This window comes from Notamacropus eugenii, chromosome 2, assembly GCF_028372415.1.
Source record: "Notamacropus eugenii isolate mMacEug1 chromosome 2, mMacEug1.pri_v2, whole genome shotgun sequence".
Lineage (NCBI taxonomy): Eukaryota > Metazoa > Chordata > Mammalia > Diprotodontia > Macropodidae > Notamacropus > Notamacropus eugenii.
In genome coordinates, this window is record NC_092873.1 from 472,866,355 (window position 1) to 472,884,958 (window position 18,604).

General features: G+C 39.8%; 1 protein-coding gene across 4 annotated transcripts in view; it reads left to right on the forward strand.

Annotated features, from left to right (window-relative positions):
- The window catches only part of SLC9C2 (solute carrier family 9 member C2 (putative)), a 95,912-nt gene that overhangs the window by 58,853 nt on the left and 18,455 nt on the right, over nt 1-18,604 (forward strand). For all 4 annotated transcript variants that reach the window (XM_072648593.1, XM_072648594.1, XM_072648595.1 and 1 more), the window contains 5 exons: nt 1,899-2,048; nt 2,809-2,860; nt 9,566-9,714; nt 10,756-10,881; nt 15,604-15,702. In XM_072648593.1, coding sequence (XP_072504694.1) covers nt 1,899-2,048; nt 2,809-2,860; nt 9,566-9,714; nt 10,756-10,881; nt 15,604-15,702 — 576 coding nt within the window. The remainder of the gene's footprint in view (nt 1-1,898; nt 2,049-2,808; nt 2,861-9,565; nt 9,715-10,755; nt 10,882-15,603; nt 15,703-18,604) is intronic.

An 18,604-nucleotide genomic window follows, 5' to 3' on the forward strand; every position in this document is an offset into this window, starting at 1 on the left:
ATGCAGTTCTTGGGCCTTCTAACAGGCAAATTATAATATGATCTCCCTTTCACCTATCCTCGCTCTTCTGATAATCCCATTCTGGGTCACTAGTTGGAACAGCACTAGTTCCAGGGGGATATTTTGTGGAGTCATCGCTAGCCAAATGATCTCCAAACTTTTGGCTTGTTCCCAGATTCTCTTCTCAAAGGTATAATAGGCATGGAAGAGGACATGCAAATCACTCCCCAAAAACTCAAATTGTAGGGATATGTCCCTAAAACCCTCAGTAAACTTTGTGAGATCTTCTGAATATCTCCCTAGTTTCTCTTTAACCTGAATGAGGTCTGAGATGGATAATGGGACATGAACTCTAATTATCCCACTAGGCAAGGCAGACACTTCCCTCAGGGGAAAAAGTCTTGAAGGGGCTTGGGAAGAGAGATAGGAAGACCTACTTCTTATGAGGGAGGGGCTGGGGAATGCTGCCTGAACTGGACATCTGGCTGGCACGGGGGAGGATCAGCTGGCACCTAAGGAGGGAAAGAGTTCAGAGGGGGAGATAGCCTAGAGACTGCTGTGAGGGTGGCGTCTGAGGCCTGAGTGGGCATGGTCTCAGGAAAAGGGACCCTAGAGGTAGGCACCTCAGCAAGACCCCTGGCTGGGGCTGGGGGAGTGGAAGGGGGCCAAAGCCCTGGGGGCCATAAGAAGGGGATCATCAAAAATGTCCAGTTCACCCCTATTGTCTGTTTGAGGGGTGGTTCTAGCTACAAACATCTTACAATCTTTCCTGAGAACAAGGTTCTGAGAGAGCTCAACAAAGGCCATTATGTAGGAAACTCCCATCCATTTTCCTTCTTGGCAGGAGTATGATTCCAACTGCAAAACAATACTCATTTTTAAAGTCCCCAAAATGGGCCATGCTTTGTGGCCCTCTGGGCAATACTGAGGTCAAATAGTGTTGCAAAAGAACCTGAGCTTTTTCTTTTTAAGTTCTTTAGAGAAATTAAATTTTTCCCAATTTTGCAAAAGACTAACCAAAGACGAACTTTTGGAAATTGAGAGGATTGATCCATTATGGTAGTGGGGACTGGAAGTCCCTTCTTCCATAAAGCAGGATCTGGGAGTAAGCCTTGAAAAACAAACAGAACAGACCAAGGCAAAACACAAAAAGGTACCTGGAGCTTTCCCAATTCCCTAGTGCTGAGAGAATTGAAATAATCTGGCATACACTTCCAAACAGGGCCTCTGTCCCTGTCCTCCATGCTTCAGGAAGCGTGCCCAAGTCCATGGCCTCCAACATAAGCACTGGACCAAGAACCTGAACCAGTCAGTCTCCTAGCTGTCTGACCTACTGGGACCTGACCTGGCCTGAAAAAACACTTCCAAGGTACTTGGAGAGCAAGAAGGGGATAAGGAGAGGGGGAGGCTTACATTCCTTCCAGTCTTGGCTGGAGAAGAACTTGAGATTAGCAGTGTTTCCTGGTCAGGGAACCATATGTTGAGGTCTGGGAACCATAATGATAAGGTATTATCATGTTTTATGCTCACAATAGCTCTGAGAGGTAAGCCCAATTATTGTAATCATTTTCATTTAACAGATGAGGAAACCAAGCCATCTAGAGGTTAAGTGACTTGTCCAAGGTCACATGGCTAGTAAATATCTGAGGCTGGCTTTGAACTCAGGGCTTCCTGACGCCAGTTCTAGTGCTCTATGCACTATGGCATCATCTTGCTGCCTTGGTGCCAGAACAAAGCTTCTGTCAGCTTTGCAGGAATGAGAGAACATTGATTATAAGACCAATGATCTGTCAGAATTCCATTTAGAAATATTTCCAAGTAAAATTTCCCAGAAAAATCTGCTGATTCTTAAAGGTGTGTTATCTAACACATGGGATTTCTTTAACATGCTATTTTAGATGTTGCTACCAACGCTGATAAGTGTAACTGATGAACAGATCAAAAAACGCTTTAGCTTGATGTATTGTATTACAAAAGGCTATATCCAAAGTCAAGAGGATACAAAACTGTTAATTAAACAGATTTCTACCCGAGAAACCATATTTCAGGTGAGGAGAATACAAGTAATGCATAAAACTTTGGGGAGGGAATCCTGGTTTGCATTAGAAAAATTGTGTAGCTCTTTCATTGATCCCAAATGATTTCCTGCTGCAGAAGTCCATCAATACTAACATCTTCTGGTAATACTACATGACTGAGAATCAGAAAAATTATAAATGCGAGTCACCAAAAAGGCAGTGGTAAGGTCATTGACAATTGTAACTTAAGGAAGAGAAATGGCATAAAAGATATTATCAGGAACATTTAAAACTGGAGGAGATGGACCAGTCATAGAGCCAAAAGAGAAGGATAATAAATGAACAGCCCAAATGCTACCCTGATATCCATGAAAAAGAAAAAAGAAGGCCTTCAGCACATTGGGTAAATCTGCTCAACATTTGTGGAAAGACATGGATAAGAAGTATACAGTATGAGAAGGCCTGGATAGTTTCTGAGAACTTATGGATGCATCAGAGTACTTAAAATGAAGTAGAGAAATATGGTGCCTATTGGATATTCAGGCCACTGACTACAACAGAGCAATTTTTAACTTGATCTGAGGAAGGGCAGGGGAGAGAGGGCAGATTGAATAGCAGTTTCATGATAGAAGGAGGAGAAGCAAACCCTGTATTTCCAAGAAGTGATGAATGAAATTAATACTTCTTTACCTTGACGATTTGGGGCAAATAGTCTTTAAAAAAAAACCAGCCAAGAAATATTTTACACTTTGTATAGGAGAAATCTAATTTTGTTTTCAATTCCCTACAGGAACTTTATGAAATTTTGGAAATGAACAGGCGTGATGCTGTCACAGAACTAGGTAGGTAGAACTAAAGGACATTTTAATTGTCCATACTAATTCCCATTTTGTTCTTTCAGGCTCATTAGTTAACTTGTAGAGACTCGGGGTGTAAGTTTCTTCACCTGTAAAATGAAGGAATGTATTGGATGATTTCCAAGACCCTTTTCTGCACTAATAATCAGTGATTTCATGATTTGAGCATAATAAATTATGAGAATATTTAACTGTAAATCTAAAATGACTTGGGGAGGCCTTGGTCCTTTCAAAGAAGGATGTATTTCTCCCATGTCTTATAATAGAAAGGACACTGAATCTGTGATCACAGGGCATGAATATCTATTCTGCCTCTGTCGCTTGTTACCTGTATAATTTTGTTCCCGTCCTGATTTTCCTTATTTGTAAAAAAAAAAAAAATCTCAAAAAAACCCCCTTTCTGCTTTAAGTCCTATAACACAATGATTTCTTTCTTGCCCCTAAAGAAAAATACCTATAAAATCACTGGCCTTGAGATCTTCTTGAGTGTCCCTTCTTTCAGATTTAAGCCTTAAGTTGGTTTATATTCTTAGGTGGAAACTGAGGGTAGAATTTAATGAGCTTTTAAGGTCTCTTCAAGACCAAGGGGTGTTATGATTCTGTAATCTATGTTTCAAGGTAAAACTTCACCTTGTCTACTATTACAGAGTTTAAGAAAAGCACCTCCTAGAAAGGATGACCTCAGTGCAGTCATCCTTTTCTTTTTGCCATAATGCATTTCTGGAAACCCTACTGGTGAAAAAGCAGTCCTAATTTTTGGTTAAATGTAAAAACACAGGGTCAAGTAGGGGACACAATGAATAGACCCATCCCTCCTCTGGTCCCACCTTTCACCCCCAGTGAAGAAGACTCGTTTTCCTGAGCCTCAGACCCTTAGCTAGGTGACGCTGGCCAAATCACTTAATCCTGTTTGCCTCAGTTTCCTCATTTATAAAATGAGCTGGAGAAGGAAATGGCAAACCACTCCAGTATCTTTGCCAAGAAAACCCCAAATGGGGTCACAAAGAATGGGGCATAACTGAAAACAGTTGAAATGACAGAACAGGAAAAAGAAAACCCAGCTACTTCATTCTTACCACCAGATGGTGCCAATGCCTCTAAAACAAAATGTGGAGGCCATCTTTGGAGACCAAGGAAAACTGAAAAAAAAAAGTGAATAAAAGAAGAGCACTTTCTTGTTTATTGATTTCTTAGGTAACACTGGATGATTGGATTGATGAACTGAAAAGAATTTTTAATTAGTATATCCTTTTTTTTCAACTATTATGAGAGATATTCTTTGAAGATTCACAAATGCTAGGAATTTTGGTTGGGAATACCTAGAAGATTAAAGAACTTAAGATATGCTTTTTTAGGATGGCCTTTAGTGAGGAAATCACTTTATAACTGGCTGTACTTAAAATTGTTTTAAAATGTATGTCATAAAAAAATCAGTGAAGCTTATTTTTAAAAGATATGTTAAGGAAAATTAATACATTTCTACCAAGAATAAGAAGCTGGTGTGTCAGAGGTCTGGGAGAATCAGGAACAATTTTATTCTGACTAGTAACCCATTTCAGCAGGCAGGGCAAACCCACGTTGAGGGTAACCAATGGTTCTGAAACCCATTGATGAGTTAGGAGGATGTATACCCCAGCATGTGAAGACTTCCTCTGGTGGAATGGGCAGATGAGAACAGTTTGTTCCAACGGCCATGAAGGCAGATGAAGCAGGTGATGTGGAATGTTTAGAGCTTGGTTAGACACCGAAGATGCCAGGTTCATCCATTGCATCCTGAGCCATCGCCAGCCATCTTGACTCTGTCCTGCCACTGGACTACAATGACTCTGGAGGAGAGAGTGAGGCTGATGACTTTGTGCAACTCTGCTTCACTTAAATCCAATTTACACACGAAGCAGAAGACATCACCCATACCATTTCATTATTATGCCTCAAAGTCCTGTGGCAACAAACAAGTGATGAAGCAGAAGGTGCAGATATATTGGGACCTGTAGTCACAACCCTGCACACAGGCGACTCAGGCCATAGGGTCATTTCTCATTGGCAACAGCAGTGGAACTCGGCAGCCCCCTGGGTGTCTGAACAGCCTTTTAAGGATCGTACTGCTCACCTCCTGGTGTGAGAAAGGGGGCTAGAAAAGGTGCCCTAAACATTGCCTGCTTACCTAACCCCGGCCTGATTTCCACAACAGGCGGGGAATCCCACTATGCAGTTGAAACACAAAAAAATGTATGAAAACATCTGCAAAGATGATTCCACTCACCATTGGCACATGGAATGTGTGCACGCTAATAGACAACACAAAATCCAGTAGACCTGAAAGAAAAACTGCTCTTGTTGCAAGAGAACTCAGCAGGTGTCCCATCCAAATAGCAGCCCTGAGCGAAACAAGGTTGGCAAATGAAGGCCAGCTTACTGAAGCTGGAGCTGGATACACCTTTTTCTGGAGTGCGTGCAGTGAAGGGGAGCACTGTGAAGCTGGCATGGGTTTTGCAATCAAAATCAATCTAATCAGCAAGTTGGCATGCCTGCCAAAAGGAGTGAATGACAGGCTCATTATAATACCATTGCCACTCACAGGAAAATGTCATGCCACCACGATCAGAGCCTTTGCTCCCACCATGACAAACCCTGATGAAGTCAAAGAAAAATGTTCTGAATACCTAGAGACCCTTATTGTCAATGTGCCAAAAGAAGACAAGCTTATGATTCTTGATGACTTTAATGCTAGAGTAGGCTTAGACTACCAGACTTGGCAGGGAGTCCTAGGGAGAAATGGAGTTGGAAATAGGAACAGCAATGGTCATTTACTGGTGAAGACTTGTGCATCACATGACCTTCTCATCACCAATACTGTCTTCTGCTTACCTAAATGCAATAAAACTTCATGGATGCACCCTTGCAGCAAACACTGGTATCTAATAGATTATGTGATTGTAAGGAGAAGAGACAGACAAGATGTGAGAGTGACAAAGGCAATGTGTGGTGCAGAGTGCTGGACTGATTATAGACTTATCCTTTCCAAGCTAAATATTCGCATTCATCAAAGGTGCCATCCTCAAGGCAAAATGATTACCAGAACAATTAATGTCAACACATTAGAGCTCTTCTCTGAGCATGAACAGTTTGCTGGAGACTTGGAGGGAAAGTTGAGCCAACACATAGTTGGCAATGGTAGAGCAGAAAAGGAGTGGGAGGCTCTCAGAGATTTGGTGTACAGCACTGCATTTGCTCATCTGGGTCAGAACACTCACAAACACTAAGACTGGTTTGATAAAAATGATGGAGAAATTCAGAAGCTACTAAATGAAAAATGAGAACTCCAGAGGATTTACCAGAAGGACAGTTCATCCACCTCTAAGAAGGCAGCATTTAATTCCATCAAAAGCAAAGTACAAGCAAAGCTTAGAGAGATGCAGGATTCTTGGCTCAGTAAGAAGGTAAATGAAATTCAGTTTCATGCTGATAATAACAATCCAAAGAGCTTTTATGATTCTCTGAAAGTTATTCATGGACCAAAAACCTATGGTGCATCACAACTACTCAGTGCTGATGGAGTCACATTGATTAGTGATAAGGACATGATCCTAGAGAGATGGGTTGAATACTTCCATAGTGTTCTCAACACACCATCATCAATCAATGCTGAGGCCATTGACCATTCACCTCAGGTTGAAGTCAATCTCTCCTTAGCTGGACTTCCAACTGAAGAAGAGGTTTTGAGGGCCATTAGGCTCCTTTCATGTGGCAAAGCACCTGGTGCTGATTCTATTCCAGCTGAGATTTACAAGGAGGGGGACCATTGCTCATACAAAAGCTGAAAGTTTCCAGGTTATATGGCAAGAAGAGGTTATCCCCCAGGAGTCCAAGGATGCCTCTGTTGTCCATCTCTATAAGGGTAAATGGAACAGGTTGTCCTGTGACAATCACAGGGGGATCTCTCTCTTAGTCATTGCTGGCAAAATTCTTGCTAGAGTCTTCCTTAATAGGTTGATCCTTCACCTGGAAGATGGTCATATACCTGAGAGCCAGTGCGGCTTCAGAAAGGGCTGAGGAATAGTCAATATGATGTTGGCAGCCTGACAACTCCAGGAGAAATACCAGGGGCAGAACAGAGGTCTATACATAACGTTTGTAGATCTGACCAAGGGCTTTGACACTGTTAGTCATGGGAGCTTAAGGAAAATTATGTCAAAATTTGGTTCATCAATTTTGTATTTTAATTTCATGATGGCATATTTGCCCAAGTTCTGGATAATGGACAAAGCTCTTGTGCCTTCCCAGTCATCAATGGAGTAAAACAGGGTTGTGTGATTGCTCCCATGCTTTTTAGCATGATGTTTTCAGCCATGTTGATAAATACTTTCAATGAGGGTGAACACGACATCAAGGTCAGCTATTGTACTGATGGCAAGTTCTTCAATTTGAAAAAGCTCCAAGCCAAGACCAAAGTGGAGGGAGTGTTGGTGCATGATTTTCTGTTTGCAGATGATTGTGCACTCAATGCAGCCTCTGAAGCTGAGATGCAACAAAGTATGGATCAATTCTCTGCTGCCTGTGCTAATTCCAAAAAAACACAGGTGCTCCATCACCACCACCACACCATCCATACATGGAACCATCAATTACAACAAATGGAGAAGTTTGGAATGCCATGGAAAAGTTCACTTGCCTTGGTAGTGTACTTTCCAGGGATGTACATATTACAATGAGGTTGATGCACGCGTTGCCAGAGCTAGCTCAGTGTTTGGGAGGCCCTGAAGAAAAGTTTGGAAGAGAAGAGATATTAGACTGACTACCAAATTGAAAGTCTGCAGAGCTGTTGTGCTGACCTCATTGTTGCATGCCTGTGAAACATGGACAGTCTACCAGCGCCATGCCAGGAAACTGAATCGCTTCCATTTGAACTGTCTTAGGAAGGTTCTGGCAGGATAAGGTAAGCTGAACTGCCAAGTATTCAAAGTATGCTTCAGAGAGCGCAACTCCAATGGGCTGACCACATTGTTTGAATGCCAAATGTACCCTTGTCAGAAAGACTATTTTATGGAGAAGTTGCATGGGGCAGGTGATCACATGGTGGCCAGAAGAAACAAGGTCTCACTCAAGAACATTGGATTTGACTGTGCAACATGGGAGACACTGGCACAGGACCTCCCAGCATGGCATGCCCACATAATAAAAGCTGTTGCGCTCTTTGAGCAAAGCAGAATGGAGACAGCACAAAGTAAATGTAGGATGCGCAAATTTGGGATATTCACCCCAAATATTCAAATGGACTATCTGTGCCCAACCTGTGGTAGAGCATTCTGAGATTGTATTCGTCTGATCAGCTACAGTCGGACACACTGAAATTTCACTTTACAATGGTGATGTCATTTTGGTCCTCTTTGAAGAAGAAGGACAACAACCAACCAACCAACCAACCAACCCCATGGTGAATTGGGAGAAAGAAGCTTCATGGTCCTATCACCAATTATTATAGTCCTATGATGGTTTAGCTGAATTGTGCTTCTAGGAGTGAGCTGCCTGACAGACACCTGAAATTGTAAACTCAACTCTACAGTGCCAAGTTAGGTTTAATAACCCCCACATAACTAGATGATGGCACAGCCTTTTGGACCCAAGCAGGTGTGGCACATACTTGTTGCTGGGCAGAAACATAAGTGAAAACGGACAACCTAAAAAACTGAGAAAAAAATACCTCTCTGATGATCAATTTCTTCATCTATAGAATGGGAATGAATATACTATTTTTATTAGCGATGAAGTTGTTTTAAGGGTCAAATAAGATAAACTTCTATACAAGATACTGTATACAAGAAACACTTGTAAAAGTTTTTCATCTTCATTCTTTAATTTTTTTCATTCAATTTTATTTTTAATTCTGAATTTTCTCCCTCCTACCTCCCTCTCCCTCGGGCATTGAGAAAGCAAGAAAATAAAGTCCTTAATGAATATGTATAGTCAAACAAAGCCAATTCATGAATTAGCCATGTACAAAAAATAAAAATATGCCTCAATCTGCATCTGTCACCTGAACCTATCATCTTTCCATCTGGATGTGGACAGCATGTCTCCTCAAGTTTTGTTCAGTCATTTCAGTCGTTTCTAATTCTTTGTGACCCAATTTGGGGTTTTCTTGCAAAGATACTGGAGTGGTTTGCTATCTCCTCCAGTTCATTTTACAGATGAGGAAACTGAAGCAGAAAAAGGTTTCATCATGATTCCTCTGGAACGGCAACTGGTTCCACAATTTGTAAATCTTCAAAGTACTATAAATGTCCAGTGTTATTAGTATTTCTCTATATTTGGGGCAATGTTTTCCCTTGAATCAGATCCACCTGGAGTAAGAGCCTGCTTATTTAGATGGTGGAGGGTGTGTGCTTCCTCTGACTATGAGTTCCTCACAGCCCTGTGTTAGTGCCTCAGACGCACGCTGATGGAGTGCAAAGAGCACAGAGGTTTGTGTCAGAAGACCTGGATCTTGGGCAAGTTCCCTGGCCTTCCCAAACCTCAGTTTCCTCATCTATAAATTGGGGATAGGAATTCTCGCTTTGCCTACTTGAGAACCAAATTAAATAATGAATATAAAGTTTTGAGAACCAAATGAGATAATGAATATAAAGTGTCCCATAACTGTAAGGCATCACCTAAACACAAGCTACTCTTACTGACAATCCTTTACTTTAGGTCTGATAGAACATGAGTGCAAAGAAGTTGTCATTGCCTTAAAAACCAAGCAAGCCATACGGAACGTGCTTGGTAAGGCACTGAAAAATCTAAGATTCCTTTGGTCAAGGGGCATCATTGATAAAATTGAAGGAAACAAGATGAACAAGGTAATGTGATGACTCTTGTTAAAGCTAGTAAGTGCTCATACCCCTTTTTCCACTAACCTCTTTCCTAGACCTCAAGTATAGTAATGGTTTTGCTTGGTTTTCTGCTTTTCAGTGATGGATGCCAGCTAGTTTGAGGAAGTGTGAATGGGATGGGAGAGCAACGGACAGCTAGATGGGTTAAGACCAGGGGTGAGGAAGCTACCGCCTCGAGGCCACATGTAGCCTTGAGGTTCTCCACCTCTGGATAAGACCCTTCGTTGCTTGCAGGTTTTTTTGGATGCCAGTTAGAGCATCCGTTCTCAGTTGCTAGTACCTTGCTCTCTGATATCACCTTCTATCCACCTAATTATTGACATGTTCTCTCACACTTAGAGTGTAAGACGTTTGAGAGCAGGGGCTATTTTTTCTTTTCTTTTTGTATCCCCAGCACTCAGTACAGTGCCTGGAACAGAATAAACATTTACTAAATGCATAATGATAATTGATTAATGAAATCATGACAAATCAATAACATAGCTTTAAGGATTCTGGATCAAATAAAGACTGAAGATTGGAAGTAGAAAAAATTTCTTTTAAAAAATCATATTGGAAATAGCTGGCATAGAGGATAGAGTGGTGAGCCACCTAATTTCCTTCTTTCAGCTACAGTATGAATTCTGTTTTATAGAAATATAACCTATCATAGAAAACCTATAAGTTTGAGTCTTTAGTATTTTGCAACAGGAAGATACCAAATTGATCATTTGAGCATAAAGACAGCAAAGTGTGTAGTAATTGAATGGTAAAGACTTAGTAAGTACGATAGTAAGTACACAGTAAAGAAAAGTATGTACACTTGGAGAGAATATGCTCATGAAAATGATGAACAAGATGAGAGTAAGGGGGAAAGGATAGCCGGATAGACAATTAACATTTAAGTAGAACATATGACGCAGTGAGTTAAAGGTAAAGAAGAATCTAACCATGCCCCAGATTCTTTAATGAAAGTATATAAAGATAAATGTCAGCTGACTTGATGATGATCATTTTGTTTGTATTTAGCTATTTCTTGCCAAAATAAAATCGCTGGGCAACTTTCCAATGACGATCCCTCCCCCTACTCCTGAGAAGTTTCTCCACAATATTGTTTGGCTGGAGAATAAAGATGTTCTCATTGAATTCTTTAAGGTAAAACTTGCTTTTCTTAGGGGCTCAGATTGGCTGGTAATCAGTTTGTATTCTCTAAGGTCAGCTGGGCAGAACTGGTGTTATTCAGAATGATTCCTTCCCTGTGGTTCCCCAGGATGATATGTATCTGTTTTCTTTGTCACTAGTGGGCCAGAGTGAGACCTGAAGGGAGCGTTCAAGCTAGTATTCATTCAGGAGACCTAAGTGGTAATTCCCACTATGCTGTTTAGTAGCTGTGACTTTGGGCAAGTCACTTTATATATCTAGGCTTCAGGGTTCCTCACTTGCACACCTAAAAGCACTATGTAAATGCATTTGTATCATCTTCATCACGCAAACAAACCCCTTCCCACTGATTGATGATTTCCTAGAATACTTTTAGGGGAATGGGGGAAAATGGCAGCCTATGATCTATAACAAACTGGAATTTCAGTATGTGCTGTAAAACTTGATTTGACTCTGGCAAAGGAATGAATGAAAGATTGTTGTTCTTAGTATGGGCATTATTAAATGCCCTATGAGACTGTGATTTGGATCAGGCTTTACAGAGTACCTATGGAATTCCAGTGGTTTGTGAATGTTTTCTTCCCAGACTTGTAAACATGGTCTGTGATCATCTACTGTGATGACAACTTGATTTACTCCAAACACCTGGTTCAACATACTATGTAAGAATGCTCAATACTCACGTGATTTCATTGCTTCAAAACTTCTTCCAATGATGCAGATCAAAACCCATCCACACTGCCCCATTCATGCATGTATGAATGGTTCTAAAAATACTTGTTTCATAAAAAGTTTAAGAAATTGATGTTGGACCTCATGGAAATTGAGTTCCTATGACATAATATCTCTTTGATGCATGTAGAAGGATGTCTACAAGGGTGATGCTGTCCTTAACTGGAAAGTCCTCTGGAGTCCCCATAAGTATATATTTCAGATGAGAAATACATAGATATTGGTACATGGAGACCTCTGTGCTGTGTACCTAAGTTGGGAAAAGCTTTCTTTAATCATTGTTGACTCATTGGAATACTTCCTGGAATTCTTGGGCTACTACCATTGTTATTTTTTTCCATCCTGATGCTTGCCTAAATCTGATCAGATTTCTGAAGCTCTGAAACATTTTTTTCTCTCAGATCCATTTGACTCAAACTGATTTTGGCCATTATCTCAGCCCAACTGGGATCCAACCCAGTTATAGACTTATGTACCCTTACAGACCAGAATTACATTGTACTGGGAAAAGGAGTTTTTGGCTCTCAAGGTCTTATTTGAAAACTTGGTTTTCCTAAATCCTTGTCACAACGTACAGCCCCTTGTTAATATCTTTAAATAAGCCACAAACTGAACTAGTATCATATTTAACCTCAGATACAAAACATTCCAGTGAGTCTAAAATGCCTTCTCCCATGAGCTCAACTGTCTAGCCCTTTCTGAGTCAGCTAAATCTACGGGGCTAATTTGTCTGGCAGACTATGTAGCAAGCCAGCCTTTAAGGATCTCATTCAGAAACTAAAGCTGACAGATCTATATGCATCATAATCCTTATCTTATGTGACCCACACTTATGTTACTGTTTCTTTTTCCTGGGCAAGAATATCTGCACACAAGTTCTGTTCTCATACTACAATCTTTGGGCCACTTTTACCTATTCAAAACCCTGCACTCTGTGATGCATGGGACAGGGAATGTGTATACTGGAACATAAAAGCTTTGTGGTGTATACCTGGATTAAGGAAGTATACAGGCCTCCTGCAACCCTTTCTGATTCCCCCAGGGTGTGGACCTTGTGTTTTATTAACAGACTCCATGCAGTTACGATGTCCTTTTTGGGACTGCTCATTGAAATGGTCCACTTTTTTCTCATACCAAAGGTGCAGTGGTGGCCTTGTCTGCTTACATGTATATATAGAGCAATTACCAGCTCTTCCCAAATTTCTTATTCCAGGTTTGATGTTCTAGCTTTCATCCTATTTTTGGGTGAAGTGTATCTCTAGCCTACAAACTGAAGTCAACTTATCTTCAGCATGCCATTCTCAAACAAACGGTGATAGGAAAATTATTAATTGAATCCTGGAATAAACACTTCCTCTCCCCCAATTCCCATTCTCCATCACCATAACAATTGAGTTTGGAACCTCCCCACCTACAAAAAGAAGCATGCTTTCCCCACGATATCCAGGACTACCTTTTTCCTAGATAATAATTGTTCATATTATACAAATCTTCCCAGAGATGGTTGTTTTGGGGACAAAAACACATATGAGAGAAGATTGAAATGAACCCTTTAAACAAGAATTTGCCATGAGAACTAAGAAGATAGACAAAAGTAACATAGATAATAAAAAGGAGGGAAAAATTCAACTTTTAAGTTCTTTGTTCAGGGACAAATTATTTTCAATATTTCAATTATCTTTTCATCTTTAGGTAGATAAGCTGAAGGTCTTCTCTATCCAGTGTTTTCTATTCTGCCTTTTTTTGAAAATTACTGTTGTATACAGGTGAATTACCTAATATCAATCAACAGAATACTTATCTCTATATATGTGCATATGCAGTCATTATACATGTCTATGTTATACATGTGTATAAATGGATTAGCTCAGTTGGTTTAGTCATGTCCAACTCTTTGTTGACCCCTTTTGGAGTTTTCTTGGCAGAGATACTGGATTGGTTTGTCATTTCCTTCTCCAGCTCATTTTATAGGTGAGGAAATTAAGGCAAAGAGGGTCAAGTGACTTGCCCAGGGTAACTCAGCTAGTAAGTGTATGAAGCTGGTTTTGAACTCAGGAAGATGAGCCTTACTGACTTCAGGCCTGGTACTCTATCTACTGTGCCACCTAGCTGCCTGCAAACTAATTAGGATAAAATCAAATAATGAAATTTATTAACATACAATAAATCTGATGTCTTTTTACATCTTTAGAAAATTTAGCATATAATAAGCCCTCCTTTTGCCTCAGTAGCTTATTTTACACAATTTGGCATTCAGTTCCCAAGATTTTGACACACTTTCTTTAACTTTTCATCATGAAATCACACATCGCACCAGGGGTGGGTAGGTAAGTGTTTACCAGTTAGCTAGGATGGTATAGGGAAACTGAGAAGATTCTCCCCAGTCCCTCGCCACATGACCTGACATAAGGAATGTAACTTAAAGTTGATATGTATAACTGGGAGTGCCAAAGGAAGCAGCACATAAATATTGGAAGAATTAACGAACCATGTAGCCAGGGCTACAAAAAACTCCTTAAGGGAGGAGCTGTCTGTGTTCAAGCATCTGGCCAGTCCTTGGACATATACATCAAAGTAAACATCTGGACCTTTGGCCAAAGTTCCTTCCTTGTTCTCTGGTCATTTTCCCCTGAAGCTACATGTATAAAGGGATCGAGTGGGAGAAGGATCTTTGGAGGTCTTTGCTTCAGAAGCCGGGACACCTGATTCTGTCGATTCTCCCAGTCAGGACCTTTGCTGACTGCTTCCCCCCTTTCAGGCTCCCTGGTTGTGCCAAAGTGATGAAGCTCAGACTTGGCTGGCGATGTATTTCTTCTTTTTTTTCTGTTCTGTCTTAACTATTATCTATTAGATTACATGTATACACTTGCTAACTTTCTCTATTTGTGTTGTTAAATAAATTTAGTTGCCTATTAAGCTTGTTTGAATGTGTGCCGTTGTATCTTAACATCTGAATCTAAAGTGAAAGTACTGTGCAGTCCATAATCCCTTTTGATTACAGATGGGGAGAGGAAGGGAAACATGACACATTTTTAAGTTTAATTGGCTTTATTAACATTTTCTCTATCACTTCATTTTAGAGTTCACTGGCCACAAACCTCCAACGTACTCCCATTGCTTCCTGACCTAGATGAAAGCAGAATTGGGAAATGTTTGACAAAATAAAATATAATACAACATAGATGATTTAATTTGTGGTTTTCTGATGCAATATGAGTCCCAAAAGCATCCATTTCTATTTGAGTTTGGCATAGTTGGTCTAGACAAGCAAGAAAGCAATAAATCAAGCCCTGATTTATAGCACTTGCTGATTTCCAAGGTGTAAATGCTCATGTTGAAAATGAACAAAAGCTAGCTCCAACACAATCCTAAGAACCTTGCATCAACAACCTTGTATCTTATTTTCCCAAGTCTGATCTTGAAAGGCAGCATGATGCGGTGAAAGGGGGTGTGGTGCAGTGGATAGCGTTAGACTTAGGAGTCAGAAACATCTGACTTCACATCTTTCCTCAGCCTCTCACTGAGAGGCTAGACAAGTCACTCACCATCTCTATCCTCATCTGTAAAATTAAGGAATTGGTTTTAATGACTTCTATGGTCCTTTGGATTCTAAACTCATGATATTTTGATGAAAGCTCATTGATTTCCAATGGGATTTCAATCAAGTGAGTTCCCAAGCCATTGATGCATGTTTATCTACATTTATTGAATTGACTAAAAGTGGGAAAACCAGCTCAATCTGATTTCTTCTGCATCAGGATCAGATGTTTTGAGTCAGCCTACAGTGAGTAGAAATACACGTGACTGAGCATTGCTATCCCAAAATCAATCCATAATAATATTATTGTTAGTTCCAAGTAATTCATCTCTCTATCTCTGTCTTGCTATCTCAGTCTGTCTGTCTGTATTTCATATTTCTCTTTAGTATTTAATTTAGAAAACTCAGCTATCAGATTTTATGGTAATTATTATTTTTTCTTTTAGGAAAAAGCCCAACTTGCATGTTTTGACTATGGAGATATCATATGTAAAGAGGGTGACATGCCACAAGGAATTTACTTGATTATTTCAGGAATGTCAAGCGTAAGAAACATTAATATCAATGATAAAAGTATAATTTAAGATAATAAGAAAAATGGTACTCTGGAAGTTTAAAAGCTTTCATAAAACCTCTTCTTTAGATGACTAAACATTTATGCCTAACATGTATATCATAATCAGTTAATTAGCAACTATTTATTGAATGCTTACTATGAAATGCCAGTTTGGATGAAGCAAAAGCTGGAATTGACGTTGCTGGAAGAAATATCAATAATCTCAGCTATGTAGGCAATGCCACTCTGATGGTAGGAAATGAAGAAAAATTAAGAAGTTTCTTGATGAGGGTGAAAGAGAGCAGTGTAAAAGCTGGTTTGAAATTTAACATAAGGCAACTACGATCCTGGCAACTGGTCCTATCACTTCCTAGCAAATACAGGGAAAAGACATGGAACGAGTTTCAGATTTTTTGTTCTTAGGTTCAAAGATGACTGCAGCCATGAAATTAAAAGATGTACCTTGGAAGGAAAACTGTGCCAAATTTGGATAGCATACTTAAAAGTAGAGACAACAAAGGTCTGTAGAGTGAAAGTTATAGTTTTTCCTGTGGCAATGTATGGCTGTAAGAGTTAAACTATGAGGAAAGCTGAGTGTTGCAGAATTGCAGCTTTCAAATTGTGGTTCTCAGAAGTCCCTTAGATAGCAAGGAGATCACATCAGTCAGTACTTAAGAAAGTAATTCAGGCTATTCACTGGAAGGTCAAATACTGAAGCTGAAGCTTAAAGAGTTTGGTCACATGATAAGAAGACAGCACAAATTGGAAAGGACCCTAATTTAGGGAAAGATTGAAGGCAAAAGGAGATGGGGATAGCAGAGGGTGAGATGGATAGATAGTGTTACAGAAGGAATGAACATGAACTTGGACAGACTTTGAGAGACAGTGGAGGACAGAAGGGTCTGGCATGCTATGGTCCATGAGGTCACGAAGAGTTGAACATGAATGAGTGGCCGAACAACAACAATAAATTGAAAAACGCAATTCAGGAAATTGCCATTCTGGATCTGATTCTCAACAGCAAAGAGGAACTAACTTGTGGGGTAGAAACTTTGTGCAGAAGTGACATTTCTCTATGTTAGAGTTTGTGATAGAAGAGGAAAAGAAGGCTGGGTATAGTCTGGCATGCATCTTAAAGAGTAGATTTCAAAGAGTACAAAGTAAAAACAGGTAGAATCCTATAGGCGATCACACCAACAAGGGTGGGAAACGCTTAACTATGAAATTCTAAAGACAAAGATAAACATTTGTATAAAGAAAAGGGCACTCATTAGCCAATTGAAATCTTAAAAAGATAGGTACAAAAGATGAAAGCAAGGTTAGGTAGTGGGAGGATAAACACAAAAAAGAGAAAGTATGATATATCAAATTGCTTACCATTTTAGGAAGGGGGGAGAGAAGGAGAAAATCTGGAACTCAAAATTTCTTTTAAATGAATATTGAAAATTGTCTTTACATGTAATTAGAGAAAACAAAATACTATTAAAAATGAAGTTAAAATTTTTTTTTTAAGTATCGTGCAGCTTCATAAGAATAATCTCAATAGTGTCAAAGATCAGGATGAACTGAGGTTGGTCAAAAAAAAAAGGAAGGACGAGAAGAGAATTATTTTAAGAAAGTTATACCAGGGAAGGACTTTTGGTTAAGATGGCTGTGTAAAAGGTCAACAGAGAAGCTGTGACACTCCCCCATGTGTACTCTAGTAATGGTCTTTAAAAAGTACTCGACCAAATAATGATGAAAAAAAACCCAGAGAAAAACTATAGTGAGTGCCTTCATCCATCCCATGATGCACTCAAAGACAACCCAAGGTCTATCACACCCTTCTACCAGGAACCTTCTACCATGAATGCAGATAAACAAGTTGGAAGCCTGCTAGTATTTGGACCAGAGATGCTTCTGCTCCCCCTGAAGCCTACAGCACCCTGTTTGTGTTTGGGGGGAGTAGGATTGAGAGAGAGAGAGGAAGGGAAGATAGACTGAATGGAGAGGAAAGTCCCAGAAATCTTGAAAACACTTTAAACAGGGAAAAGAAGGATTCATTCAAATAGGATCTTGGAAGATAGGTAAGGAGTATTCCCATGAGCAGAGATACATGAAAATAGCAGTGCGGGCTTTTGCCAACACAGGACTGAGATCTCAGTTTCTGAACTATTCTCTTAGGGATAGGTGCTATTCCTAAGGAAGATCCAGGAAATTTAAAATGTTATTTCCATTATCCTTTCTCTCCCCCTCCCCACCAGATGAATTTTTGGGTAAGAGGCTGGAACTTGATATCACTATTGCTTATAATTTTTTCATCAATAATATTTGGGAAAAGAGGAAGTCAAGTATAAGCTGACAGCGTCTAAGATACTAAGAAATGTTGGGAGCAGAATAGAAAATTTAAAGAATGGAAACAATTTCTGGACTTTCAAGTTTAAAATCTAAGCCAGACAGTGATTTGCCTGAAAATTCTCATTCTCCAAACTGACTAGATTACATAAAACACATTTCCCTTTCAGCAAAGTAATAACAAGATTCTGACAGGGCTCCTGTTTCCTGAGATATAAAGCATGGGGTAGCACAAAGGGTACAATAGTCAGAGACAAGTGTGGAACTGAACCCTCTCTCTTCCACTCACTAGGTGTGTGACTATAGACAAATTATTTTTCTCTATTTGAACCTCAGCTCCTTCACCTATAACATGAAAATGACAATTATTTCCCCACCCATCTCACGGGGCAGTTGTCAGCATCAAATGAGAGGATGCATATAAAATACTTGTAATCATGAGACACTAAAAAAACTAAACTTTTATTATTCTTGGAACTATGACTTCTGATGTGTATTTTAATGCATGTGTGTGTGTTTGTTTGTGTGTGTGTGTGTATGTGTGTGTGTTTCTCTCC